This window comes from Rhinolophus ferrumequinum, chromosome 22, assembly GCF_004115265.2.
Source record: "Rhinolophus ferrumequinum isolate MPI-CBG mRhiFer1 chromosome 22, mRhiFer1_v1.p, whole genome shotgun sequence".
Classification (NCBI taxonomy): Eukaryota; Metazoa; Chordata; class Mammalia; order Chiroptera; family Rhinolophidae; genus Rhinolophus; species Rhinolophus ferrumequinum.
Window position 1 is genome coordinate 43,910,564 of NC_046305.1, and position 14,289 is coordinate 43,924,852.

General features: G+C 39.5%; 1 protein-coding gene across 1 annotated transcript in view; it reads left to right on the forward strand.

Moving 5' to 3' along the window:
* Nucleotides 1-11,951, forward strand: part of CAPZA1 (capping actin protein of muscle Z-line subunit alpha 1) — a 35,820-nt gene extending 23,869 nt beyond the window's left edge. The window contains exons 6-10 of the mRNA XM_033092528.1: nucleotides 2,383-2,462; nucleotides 3,023-3,101; nucleotides 8,178-8,249; nucleotides 9,848-9,910; nucleotides 10,294-11,951. Coding sequence (XP_032948419.1) covers nucleotides 2,383-2,462; nucleotides 3,023-3,101; nucleotides 8,178-8,249; nucleotides 9,848-9,910; nucleotides 10,294-10,434 — 435 coding nt within the window. The 3' untranslated portion in view covers nucleotides 10,435-11,951. The remainder of the gene's footprint in view (nucleotides 1-2,382; nucleotides 2,463-3,022; nucleotides 3,102-8,177; nucleotides 8,250-9,847; nucleotides 9,911-10,293) is intronic.
* The last annotated feature ends 2,338 nt before the right edge of the window (nucleotides 11,952-14,289 follow it).

A 14,289-nucleotide genomic window follows, 5' to 3' on the forward strand; every position in this document is an offset into this window, starting at 1 on the left:
ACTAACTGGTTTGAATCCTAGCCCTGCCACTTAACTAGTTGGATGACCTTGGGCAAATTATTTAACATCTCTGTACCTCAATTTCTTCATCTGTAAAATGGAAATAATAGTTCTTACCTCATAGAATTGGCAGGATTGAATGAGTTAATGCATATAAAGTGCTTGCAAAGTACATGGCACAAAGTCAGCTCTCCATAATATTGGTTATCATTATTGCATATTGTTTGTTTTTAAATAATGGAGTAAACCCATTATGGTGAATAAATACAGAATTAATTCCATTTTGGAACCCAGTATTGCAAAGGGAGACATGACACACTCTCTTAGAAATTGACTATTCAATCCTAAATATACTTCCAATTTATCATTTGTTACCTACTCAAAGTTTGTCACTCCGCATTCTTAATTTGGAGAGCGTCCACACCAAATAACCCTACTGTGTCCTTTTCTCATTTCTTCTCTTAGCTACAAAAACACAAGCAACAGCAACTCATGGAATTGTTCTAACAGTGTCTACTGTACCCTAATGTCTTACATCTTCACTTATTCTGCTTAGTAATTCTCAATTTCATCTCAATATTCCCTGTGATATTTTTCGTATGTTTCAAACCTTTCCCCTTGTTCTTAGGCATCTATCTAATCCCCCCACATTTTAATAAGATTGAGACTAACATGAAATCTTTCTATTTCTCTTCTTTCCACACTCAGAAATCTTCCCTTTCTTCCATTGAATCTGAGGAAGAAGGATCCTTATTCTATAGATTTCATACTATGCTGTCTACTTCAAGATGTCTTCTTATGACTTTTTTCTCTTCTGACATATTTCTTGTCCTAGAAATGTTTTTTTCTCCTATCCTTAAGTGGGGGAAAAACTTTTCCTCAGTCATAATAATTCCTGTAAGTTATTTCTCTTTCTGCCTTGCCCTTCTTCCCTGTCTTCCACTTCCTTCCCTCATATCTCTCTCTCTCTCTCTCTCTCTCCTTTTCCCTCTCTCTCTCTATCTCCATCTTTAGCCACACCCCTTTCTCTACTATACAACCAACTAGGGAGCATTCTGCTTCTACTAGTATCATTTCCTATTACCTATCCACTTCTTAACCTTGTGAATTTTGGCTTCAGTCCCAATTCTACAGAAACTGCTTTTTGAGGTTATTAATGGTTCCTGAATTGCCAGACGCAGTGTTCCGTTTTTAGTTCTGTATGGCATTTCACACGGAGGTCAACTAGCTACTTAGAGAAATTATCTTTTGTTTAGACTACTGTGTCAGCACCCTCTCTAATTATTCTTTCTCTGTCTCTACTTATTTCTTTCCTTGTCCCCTATTTTTGTAAGTGTAGGCCCATCCCATTACTATATTTCTCTCTCTTGAACACTCATAGTTTATTTAACGTAGGGAATGTAACAGAATTTGGTATCAGAAAAGCAATGGGTTTGGGTTCTATGTTTACTACATACTCTCTGAATGACCTTGGGCAAGAAGCTCTATGAACTTCAACTTTATCATCAGTAGATGATAACTGTGTGTCACCGATTTGTTAAAGCAAGAGAAAATACATGTAAAAATGTTTTGTGGGCTATAAGGCACCATTTATTTATTTTTGCTTTCCCTCAGTGATCACATTTTTGTTCACCTCTCCCACACTAAGGAACAATTGGTGTTTCTGACTCCTAGCTGGATCTCTCCGTCTGAATTTCCCTATTTGTTAATGACACCACCATCTTTCTAGTCATCGAAGCATACAAGTACTTTGGCTCCATCTTTTCTTTTGCCCTTCACTTGCAATATATTGCTAGACTTTTGATTGTGCTTCTGCATCCTGATATCCATTGACACTACCCTACTTATTACCTAGATGAATTCTGTGGCCTCCTAACCAATTTTGACTATTCTTCTGTAATAACAGTTCTGGTCGTGTTGTTTTGGTGTCCATTGCCATCTATTGCTACATGGCCTACATCTTTCATCCTATTTTGTCTCCCACTAGTCCACTTCACACACCCCTTCTAACCTCTAAAATTAATTGCCATTCACTGAACAAACCCCCAGTTTCCTACCTGAACTGCTTATTCATCTTTATTCCCAGACTCTGCTTATCAGAATCTCATCTGTCTTATAAGGCCCAGCCTAACTGGCACCTCCCCTAAACCAAGAGCAGTATTTCCCCCTGTATTCATTGTACCACAATCTCCTCTAGAATTTAACGTGTTCTGCTTTGTGTTCATATCCCATGAACTCTTGTGAGTTGTCAGCTCATCTTGTCTGATTCTTGTCTCCCCCAAGGATTTAGCGATTTAGCACACTACACCGCTTTTTGTATAGTGTTTGTTGTTTAAATCAAATAGATTTTCAGAGCCTAACTTTTTTTTTTTTAAACAATAGGTTTATGCTAAAACTATAGATGGGCAACAGACCATTATTGCGTGTATTGAAAGCCACCAGTTTCAGCCTAAAAACTTCTGGTAAGAAAGTAGATGTTCTCTTCTATTTGTATCTAATTTGTATTGGAAAGGAACCAAACCAGCAGTTGAGACTTGATTTTTAATCTAACTAGCTTGGAATAAGTTATTTGATTTAGAAGCTTCAGTTCCCCATGTACAAAATTAGGGATTTAGACATCATTTAGATTCCTTCCGCTGCTAAGATTTTATCATCTGTCGTTTAAAAAAATACATATGAGTGAAACTAAGTGATTAATAAAGTGTGCAGTTGAAAGTCTGAGTTTTACTTGGGTTTGGTTAATTGCATAATTCAGCAGCCCATCTACCTATGAAAGAGCCTCTCATGAACAGAATAGGCATGGTTTTCTACTCCGACATAAAAAAATGAAAGTCAAAGTAACTTTCAAAAGGCTTATGATTAGGCCACTTGGATACAAACTTATATTCAAGTGAACAGAGTCTTGGATTTGTCAAACTGGAAATTACTTGTTTTTTCCTCTTTCCCACATTCTCAGTGGGATATCACCTCCTTCTTATGCTTATTGCTAATTCTACAGTGATGTGTGTGTGTCTTTTAATAGGAATGGTCGTTGGAGATCAGAATGGAAGTTCACCATCACACCACCTACAGCCCAGGTGGTTGGAGTACTTAAGATTCAGGTGAGATCCCAACATGTTAATAGGCCATGTTAAAACGTCACATCTTTAAAACAAACATGCAAGTCGGAATTTGTCCTGGTATGAGAAATAAGGGACAACTGTATGTAGATGCAAAGGGAGAGCAATGGTCGTGAATAGAAATAGAAGCTTCCTTCCTGGGGAAACAGAGCTATTCGAGCTTGACAAAGGATAGCCATGTGGCGTGTACTGCTTGCTTGTTATTTTTCAAAGATAACCTAAGATCTTTCCAGGCATTATCAAATAGCAGTTCTAGGAAATTAAATAATTACTAAGAAGTGACTACAGCAGCTACTATAACTTACTTAGGGTCGTTCCTGTATATTATTTAAGTGTGTATCTATATATAAAACTTAACTCTTAGGTCTGAAGAAAGCTACACAAATGGGTTTTTTTGTTTTGTTTTGTTTTTACAGTACTGACAGAAGGTTTTAAAATCCAGGAAATAAACGAACTGGAAAGAATGATCAGGTGTTACATGTTACGGAATACAAGTAACCAAGCAGAGTAGATTTCTCATGCTGGGGTCAGGACAGACAGGCAGGTGACTAAGGAACTTGTTACCTGCCTACCTGGACTGACTTCTGATATCTTAGCAGAGGTTTGACTTTCAAATTTCAGGGTGATTTCATTCTTAAGCCCAATAACTCTGAAATCAGATTAAATAGTTACTGGTAACTGAGAAGCTCAGTATCTAATTGCACCTCTTGTGTTATCTTGCTTTAATAACAATTAGCAACAGCTCCCTTTGTTTAATTTTTTTATTGGGGAATATTGAGGAACAGTGTGTTTCTCCAGGGCCCATCAGCGCCAAGTCATTGTCCTTCAATCTAGTTGTGGGGGGCGCACCCACCATCCTATGTGGGAAGTGAACTGGCAACCTTGTTGAGAGCTCGCGCTCTAACCAACTGAGCCATCCGGTCATCCCTCCGTCCGCTCAGCGGCAGCTCGTTGTCTTCAATCTAGTTTTGGAGGGTGCAGCTCACTGGCCCATGTGGGAATCGAACCCACAGCTCGCACTCTAACCAACTGAGCCATCCGGCTACCTAGCAGCTCCCTTTTTAATGGTGTGATTTAATCAAAACACGCAGCAGATGTCATCTGTACCAGTCTTTTCAGATAGCTTCGTGCTGTACAGGTACCTGGCTCTCTTCTGGGAGCTTTCCTAGCCACCAGAGCGTGCCCGTCTCGGATGAGGCAGGCTGGAAGTGTTAAGTTCACAGCTCTACAGCAGCCCTTAGTGCCATACAAGAGTTGGTAGATAAATAAATATGCCAGCTTCCTCAGCCCTCAGGTGGGACAAGTCTGAAGCGTGTTCTCCTTAGTCTTTCGGAGTCGAGTGCCCACAGCTGTAACCTGCTCATTAATGCGCCTGTAACGCTTCCTTCCCTCCTGTGTCACACTGCCTCAGTCCTTGCTAGTGCTTCCTGAGATGACCTCCCAAATTAACTACTTCCTGTCAAATCTTTATCCCAGGGTCCACATCTGGGGCAGTCCAACCTAAGACAACATACTCTATTTTTGTTAACCATACCTGTGACTAGCCCTGTGTTGTAGACCTCTTATAACTATGGAATCAGCGTTAACCTGGCAGCTTTACTATGAATGTATATAAGCAAATTTATTTTCCTTTTAGAAGGAAATAGTTACTTGTGTTTCAGCTTTGCCAATGCAAACTCATAAATTAAAAGCACAGATCACAAAGGGCGGTGGTTTCTGATAAGACTTTATAACAGCCCAGTACTCAGACCTCATGCATGCCTTTTATCCACAGACTGATCACACTTTGGGAAAAGGCTTACTTCATTTACATATCTTTTAAAAATCAGCATGAGATTTATTTGGAAAAGTCATTAAGATCTTTAGCCTTTTGGTTATTCTGTAGGCAGCACTTTCTTAGGATTTATGTTGACAATAGTCATGCTGACATTTTTATTAGCAGATGAGACCTAGAAACGGTTTTGTTGCTTTTGGCAGCTGTGACGCTGGGGCGATCCTAGCCATGCTGAGGATGGGATCTCATTGTCCCTCCAGCCCTGGACGCCTCTCCCAGGCTCCTCAGTAAAATGGTTTGCTCTCCACCCCAAAATAAGAAAGTTTTGTTTTGAAACAGGTAGAATTTAAGCTTAATTTATCACAAGTGTATTAGTTAATGAAATTGATTATTTTTAGAATTTTCTTTTGAGTTCATCAACAGCAAGACTTACCCGCCTTACCCTATATTCTTATCCATGTCCTAGTTCCCAAGAAACATGATAGAAGTTCAAACCAACTGCCCAGTCTTTATTCTTAGACAAAAAAGACGTGCCCTGCATACCTCCATCTGAGATACGTCTCAAATATAATCAAACAAAACTAGTGTTTGGGTGTGACCCACCTGGATTTTGAATATCCTTGTCCTTATCTGTTGCAATTTTAGACTTTATATGTCATCATTATTTAGCCCAGTCTTTTTTGGCCAAATCTTCACTGTTCTGATTTTTGCATGTAAGTATTACTGGCATTTATCAACTCCCTGATTTTCAGTGTATTCTTAAATTGTCTTTTCCTCTTTAACCTCTGTTAGAAAGCCAAAAGAGCAAATTTAAGGGTTTGGATAGGGTATGGAAAATCTAGCTTCTTTTGCCCATCTGGACAGAGCCAGCTGTTTGTCCCCAATGAGGAAGACACCTATTTTTGTCCCTCATACAAGGTTATCTGGTGGGTTCATATTGCCAGGGAAGTCCTTTCGTTGCCAACGGAATCTTGGTTTCTGCCTAGATGTAGCTTGGCAGTTTTTATCCCCTTCTAATGATATCTTAGAAGAGTAAGTCCCTCATGAGATACTTGGCTTTTACCTGGATCGGAGAATTTCTAACATTTTGACAAAACATAGCATTACGAGATATTATGCATGTTGGATATGGTTTTAGTTCTGAGATTTGACCTAATTCAGATCCTAGTTCCTCCTCCTCTTAGGTATGTGGAAGTGCGTAAGTTATTAAACTGCATCAAGCCGCAGTTTTCTCATCTGTAAAATAGGATTAACAGTGGTCGCTACCTCAGAATTTTTGTAAAGAATCCATGAGACAATACAAGTAATAAGTAAAACGTTTTGCTTAACACATAATAAGGACTCAGTAAATAACAGCCATGGTGCAGGGTATTACTCCTTTCTTCTCCTTTCTGCTTCGTCTCTCAAAACATTCCTTTTTGTTCAAATATCTCCTGGTAGTGTGGACTAGATGAAGGAAGCAGCCATGATCTGGACTGCTTTTCTGTCGAGCATTATGCCCCCAATTTCAGCTCCCTCTACTTTATTTTCATACCACAGGATAATCTTTTTTTTAAAATTCCCTTTCCCTGAGTCCCCATCATCTCTAATAGAATAAAGTGAATTCTTAACATGGTTCATAAGGCGGTTTTTGCTCTTCACAGTCTGTCTTCTACTTACTTCTGTCACACTCCCCACCTCCATACATACTCATTTGCAATGAGTTCTATATTCTTCCCAAAACTAGACCAGTTCTGCTCTATTCTCTTGTACTTTTGTCCCCTTGCTAAATACACTTCTCTACCTTGTCTACTTAGGTGACAACTCCTATTTTCAAGACCCGGTTCTAATGTACTTAACAAAAGGATACTCTCATCCTATCTGTATGGCCCGTATTGGCCATGTTAGGGTGACTGAGCCTTATGCCATTGGTTAGTTTGTCTCTAGTGTACCCCTCCTTCTTGCTAATTGTTTTCATAATTGTAGCACCCCACTTTACCTTATATCTCAGAACTACTTTTGTCTTATTTTTGTAGTCTTAATTTAGCATGAGAATATTTTTCAATCATGTCTTCAACCCTCAGTTAAATTTTTCCTGCACTTGGTCAAATCTACTTACCAATATGGATGATAGTGTATATTGAAAGATATGTAAGGGATTGGGAGCCATTAAAATTCCTTGGTTTTCACGAGAAAAACTACTCTTCAATTATTTTATTTTAATACTGGTAAGAGTGGAATCTTATTTCAGATCTTTGCATCACAATGCCTAGCACAGTTCCTAAAATGCAGTAAGACATAATAAAATCTTTTTTTTGGTCTTTTTAATATTTTGGGTGTGCTAGCAAGTAGAAGCAGATCATCTTAAACAAATATTTGCGAATATCTGAACAAAGCCATTCTGCTGAGAGAAGGAAAGACTCCACGAAGTGGGAATTAAATCTGAATTTTGAAAGAAGGGTTTGATTCTCATAGAGTACTAGATGAGAAGGGAAATGGCATGTTCCAAAGAGGGGCACAGACTTGAAAGTTTATCTTCTGGGTAACTAGGAACCCCTGGGCCCTGCAGCACGTGTCTTCCGTACATTAATTTGGGAGCCATCAATCTGTGCATAAAGGGTTATGTTGTTGGAAATCCCTGGCTTTGTGCACACCGCAAGACTCATAGTTTCAGAACTTCTCGAGTGGGGTGTTTGAGTTACAGTCTCTGGGGTTGCAGAAAGATGAACTCCATCAAAATCTAAATGATTAAATGGCTCCCCCCACACATGTTGAGAGTAACTGTTGAAGCGACACCAGTGCAAGAACCGGACACGTCCAGCATGGGGGAGCTGCAAACGGCCCCAGACCGCCACGGCCTTTTCCATTTGATCCTGGAGGTGGGGATGAGGGTGGATGGTCTGATGCAGGCGTCCAGCTCCAGGGAATTGTGGATTGGAGTGGAGGAGCCGGAAAGGACAAGGCCCTAATTCCTGCACGGGACTAGGAAGCGTGGGGCTTACAGAGAGGACGAACATCGCCACGGAGCAAGTTCCGATCCCTATTCCCGCTGAAACTCTGGCATCCGCGAGGAGAGATGTCCAATAAATGTTTTTTGAACTTAGCTAATAATCAGTTTTCTCTGCTAAGGAAGAGAGACTTCTTAAACTTCCTAAGTGTTCTGTGAATTTTCACCACCGTTGTAAATTACCACTGGTCACATTAATGATTGGTTCAGAGTTGCCCGAAGGTGTGGATCTGTATGAACTGAGCAGTAGGGCTCTGTGTGAACTGCACATAAACTTGCTCCAACATTGTCTCACCAGGTTCACTACTATGAAGATGGCAACGTCCAGCTGGTTAGTCATAAAGACGTACAGGATTCTGTAACTATTGCGGTGAGTGTGGAATGTTTCGTGTCTGTCTCACTAGAACCTTGTTTTTTCTTTAAAAATTTAGTTTTGATCCTGAGTACCGGTTCTCCACGAGGAATTCAATTTGTTTCCAATGCTTTGATTTTGGCAGCTTCTAAGAGTATAGAACCAACCAGCTATATTAGTCTTTGACTCAGAATAGTGTGCTTAGAGAATTCAAACTTCCTTCTTTCTCTTTTTCTTGGTTGTGAGAATGCTCAAAGACAGCATTAACTTCAATCAGTAACTACCAGGGGAAGGGAAGATTGCCAAACTAAATCTTATCGGGCTGCATTGATATTAGAGAAATAACATTTTTAGGAATATTCCATCAAAAAGTATTGTGTCCTGTACGTGGAAAGAAGGGACATAATTTTTCTTGTATTCATAGTACTTGTTTATATTTCTAGAAGTTACTGAGCACCCTCAAATAGCTTTTGTTTATGTGTTTTATATCTATCAATATTTACCTTATTAGAAATTTAAAACTGTACGGTGCCAGATGGGTACTAGATTTATTGGGATGATCACTTTGTAAGGTATATAAATGTCTAATCACTATGTTGTATACTTGCAACTAGTATATTATTGTATGTCAGCTGTAATTGAAAATTCTAAAAAATACAAAAAAGAAATAAAAACTGAAAATGTTAAAATATTTATTTAAAAATAACAGTAATAAACTCATTAGTTGTTATCCTAAAGAACATTTTCATGAAAAACAACTATGTTTTTCAAACCAAAAATAAATTAGTGAAAAGAATGGCATTGATTTACATTTCCACCAATTGTGCTGTGTCTGACTTAATAAAAGAACTGGGTTCTCGTGTGTTTCACATAGTCCATTAGCCCTCAAAGTGATCAAATCATCACACATGTAGCTTTTATGAAACTGCATTGTACACACATGAGAGAGAGACAGAGCGCGCACACGCAAATAGGGCAAGTAACCTTGTCTTAGTAGTAGTATGAAACATAAAACAGTTTTGACTATTTGAAAGAATCTTGGAACTGATTCTAGCTCTAGGCATTAAATCTTACTCTCTTACCTTTAATTCTATTGTACTTAATGGTAAAAGGAAGAGAGAGAGAGAGATTCAAGTCATTTTATGTCTGAATCATGATAGGTTGGTTTCGCATTGTAAGTAGCAAACAGGAGTATGTGAGCTTAACATATATGACTGATGTCTGAGGGCACTGTTTATATCATCTTAAACCAGAGATATTTTTAAGGCATGAAAATCTCAGGACATCATGATCGTGTCTTTTAGGCAGACTGTGGTAGATTGCAGAGAGCATGGCTTTTGGGGGGAGGGGCAAAGACCTGGATTCAGATCCCATTTTTGTATAATTTTGGTCACATCACTTAAGAGGATTCTATTTTCTCATCTGCAAAGCAGAGGGAATGATAACAGATCTACTTCACAAGGTGGTGAGAATCAAAGATAATGTGCATGAGAACACTTGATGAACTATAAATTGTACAAATGTTAGTGAAGATGGACTTTTCAATTACCTTTATATTCATTGCTTACACATTTTTTAAAAAAATTCATATTTTCCCCTCCTCCTTCCTCCATTAGAATGAAGACCAAACTGCCAGGGAGTTTGTTAAAATCATAGAGCATGCAGAAAATGAGTACCAGGTAAGAGGATTTGGAACTGCTTTTTCTAGATCTACTACTACCTTGTTTTGCTGTTAACGTCTTTTGTTAGACTTCTCTGTGTCCGTTTAACATAAATATACAGGTGTGTTCAGTGTTACTGAGTGTGGAGAATTTGCAGACCTTGCAACTTGGCATTCTGCTCACAGGCAAGGTTTCGACATTGGAAGGAACTATAGCCCTCGATTTAGAAATAGTATAGGTGGACTTGTCAACCCACTTCAGAGATTGGCGAGGAGCTCAGGAGAACTAATACGACCTGTCTGTCCTTACGGGACTCAAAGATGTCCTTTGACCTTAGTTACTTTCCTACTCACAGTCATTCCTTGTCTGTCCCAGCAATTTATCTTAATTGTTTCTTGCAGACAGCAATTAGTGAAAACTATCAGACAATGTCAGATACCACGTTCAAGGCCTTGCGCCGGCAGCTTCCGGTCACCCGGACCAAGATCGATTGGAACAAGATACTCAGCTACAAGATTGGCAAGGAGATGCAGAATGCTTAAAAGCTGAATGTAGGATTCTTCAGTCCATGTAAAGAAAGGATTCAACATGTGGTCATATGATAAATAAGTGATTTATAAACAAGAGTGATATTTTGCTAGGGCTTTCAAAGTTAACAGGTTTTGTAGCCTCATGGAATACTGTTGAACCTATAGCATTGTCTTGATACTTTTGTTTTTTATGCCTTGTAATTTTCTGTTTTTACTATATCTACTTGTAAATCTTGTGGGGTTTTTTGTTTGTTTGTTTTCTTTTAAATTCTGCCTCATTTAATGATGGAGCGAGAGAGACCTATCCTGGAGTCATTTTACTGTTTAGAAAATTTCCCTAGCCATGAAGCCCTCTTACTGATATAGACAGGTAATATGTTTAGTGCTTTTCTACCCCTGACCTTCAAAACACTCCTGGTACTTCCATGGTTTATACTGATCCACCAACAGCTAAAGAGGCTACGCTCCCAACTGTAGCTGAATGAAGACACATTCATCCTTCTCCCTTGACTGCTTTAATCATTTATAGCATCGCATAACTGTAGTTTTCACAAGTTTGGGTTGGGGGTTTTCAGGTCCTTCCAGGAGGGCAGAGGAAGTTTCCTGGAAACCCCATTATAGCCAGCTTCTCTGGGGAAGTTGTTTTTAATTCCAAAGACTTGAACCACATTCCCTGCTCATTAACGTGTCAGTTTTCCCCTCCCTGGTCGTCTCCTCCCCACCTAGGACCATTATAGTTACAGACATCTGCATTTTTAGCAGAGTTTTACCCATTTCTTATTTGTTTTTTTTTTTTAATATTCAAGAACTGCTGGCGTGTGAGGGATGTAGTAGATGATCAAACTTGAAAAAGACAGATGTTGAAGAAACAATAGGTTTCTTCTGCTTTAATGCTTATTGGCAGGATGGTACTATAAGCAAATGAGTCAAACAACTATGTGACTCACAAACAAAATCTAAACATGAACCAAAGTGAAAAGGAGAACTCCCAGGCAGTATCTTTCTGTTGTAACCTGTTATTTAAGAGACTACTAGTGATTTGTTCTATACTAGTGATGTAAAGCTTATTCCAAATTACTTTTCCTCAGTCCTGCCTGCCAAGAACTCAAATGTAACTGTGATACAGCAACCCTTCCCAGGTATATTGGCAGGTGTATGTGTGAGCTCCAAATACACAGGTGACAGAGAGGCTATGACGACTGACATGGTGGGTTCATTTACATTGTTTACACTTCTATGACCAGGCCTTAAAGGGAAGGTCAGTTTTTTAAAAACCAAGTAGTGTCTTCCTACCTGTCTCCATCTACATGTCAAAAAAGAAGGGTGTTTGTGCTTCAGCTTTGTTTTCGCTCAGTAACATAGTCAAGCAAGAGTTTGTTTCCAAGTGACACGTTGAGCTGTGTAAGCATTTTTGTTTATTTCAAATAAAATATATTTGTATTATTTGTCATTCCTGCTATCCATCCACACCGCACTATCCTCTGTATCAGGTAGTCCAATAGAAATATACCTGTTTTGTTCTTAAAGTGTCTGAGCCTCTCCTTTTTGATCCACCTCTTCAGCCTTTGTTCTTGAAGTAAGATGTGGAACTGTATTTGATCTTACTTGGTGAGAATGTTCAGGGTTTCTGAAATTGGTTCCTACCTTCAACTATTCCAGATACGGTGAATATACAAAGATTTGTGAAAGAGCAGGTGTTTTTTTGTTTGTTTTTTTAGTTAGACCAATGTCTCTATGGAACATACTGCTCTTCTCTCAGTCTACTGGTGGGTCCGAGATTTTGTTTTGGGTTTTCTTTTTCTGTCAGAAAGAAAAATCTATTTGTCTGTTCTACCTGTCACTCAGAAAGCAAGGCCCCAGTATGGTCACAGTCACTAAGCAGGAAATAGAAATGCTCAAATCCCTGTACCTCTAATTGGGGACTGTTTCACACTGACTTAAATTTTAATTTTTTCTTTCCTTCCATACAAGTCTGACGGAACTACAGACATGCGGGAAAGGCTTTTATCTTGGCTCCCAGCAGAGCCAGAGGCATTTCAGTGCTTCAGCCTCCCTCCAAGGCCAGTTCAGATCGCCACCTTTGGAAGGACATGTAACTACTACACTCTGTGCTGGTAGTGCGGATTCTGCCATTATGGCCTCCGCCTTGGACTCAGCTTAGTCAGCCTGCCCCCAGACTGGAAATCCCATGGATTTCTTTAGCCCCTGCAGACTTGTAAAACCTTATTGTCTGGCCATGGAAAGCCCTTGGTTATTTGCATAACGGAGGAAGTCAACCCTCTTTGCCAAGTCCTACAGAGACCCGACTTCCTTAACCTTCGGCAGAATATGTGCTTGAACTGTGTCTATTTTATCCTGTTGTATCCCTAGGGCAAAGGTTTTCCAGCCAGGAAGTTTTCTGTGAGGCCACACTCCTCTATTTGGGTTTGGAATTACACTGCCAAAGACCATTTGTTTCATTTGAGTATGGGCGGTTGTGCTTCTGTTAGTTACCTAGTTCCAGTACATGTTCTCTGTTTTGTAATTTAGAACTTGGATGCCGGACTCATCTAGGTTCATGAGATGCTTGGCAAACCTTGGCACATTCTCTCCAAACTCCCCCAAAAATAATATGTATCTGAATGCCAATTTATGACTACAAGTATAATTTTCTATGGAACTACCAAGCTACCTACTAGGTGGAAAATCAAAGAAAGGACGACTGATAGAACCAAACTGATGGTCCAATAAGATAAGTTGAGCTAACTGAAATTCTCCTTTGAACAGACGGGAGGTAAAGGCACAGGGTAGATGTAAGCAGTCTGAGAGCAGAAACCAACCTCACACCTTCAAATCCAGTGTATCAAAAAGTATTCCGTTATATATGAGAATGGACAGTAGAGGCTCATTCACAGCAGTTACTTCTATAACGTTGCCAGCAAACGTTAGCGAAGACTGAAACATTGCTCCTGGGGGAAATACAGGCTTAGATTCCTGTGGGTTTCTGGTCACAACATTTTTGTCAACTGATCAATACATAATCTTGTTATACATGTGTTTCTATTTAAATCACCTTATTTAATATACATTGTTTGTTCATTAACACTGAGCTCATGGCCAGCAGCACTATAATTTATGCCTGAATGAAGTTTATCTAAAGGAATTGTCAGTCACTTAGAAACACTAAACAGCACTTCATAGGCTTGGAGGGCAATCTTAAGCAATGAAATCCACAAAAAGTACAAAACTGCCAAAACTGACCACGAACTAGACCACAAAAAGGACATTAGTTCATAATGTGGGTCAGAACAAGAAGGCAGACCATCACCTTGTTCCACTTCAGCTGGGAACAGGCCCTTTGGGCATCTCAATTTTTTTTTTGCAGCTCTAGACATGCCATGAATGAATGCAAGAGGACCACAAGTATTAATTTTGAGGTTACAAATAAGTTTTAGTGAGTAGGTGAATTTGTAAATACAGAATCCGCAAATAATGAGGATCATCTATCTACCACAGCCTCTCTGGCCTCTGGTAAGCTAATTTCAGCATTTTAGTTGAAGGGCCATTTCTATAAGAGTTGCCTTAGGGAGTAGAGTCTAGTTGGAATACATACAGTTAGAGAACTTTCAAATGCTGAATTTTAGAACCCAAGTTACTATGGAGCAGAGAATTGACATACAGAGCCCAGGGACACCTGGTTGGTGCAGTTAGTTAGAATGCGGTGCTGAACACCAACGTCGCCAGTTCGATTCCCACCTGGGCCAGTGAGCAGCGCCCTTCACAACTAGACTGGAAACAGACTTGACTTGGAGCTGAGCTGTGTCCCCCACAACTAGATTGAAAACAACGACTTCACATGGGCCTGATGGGTCCTGGAAAAACAGTTCC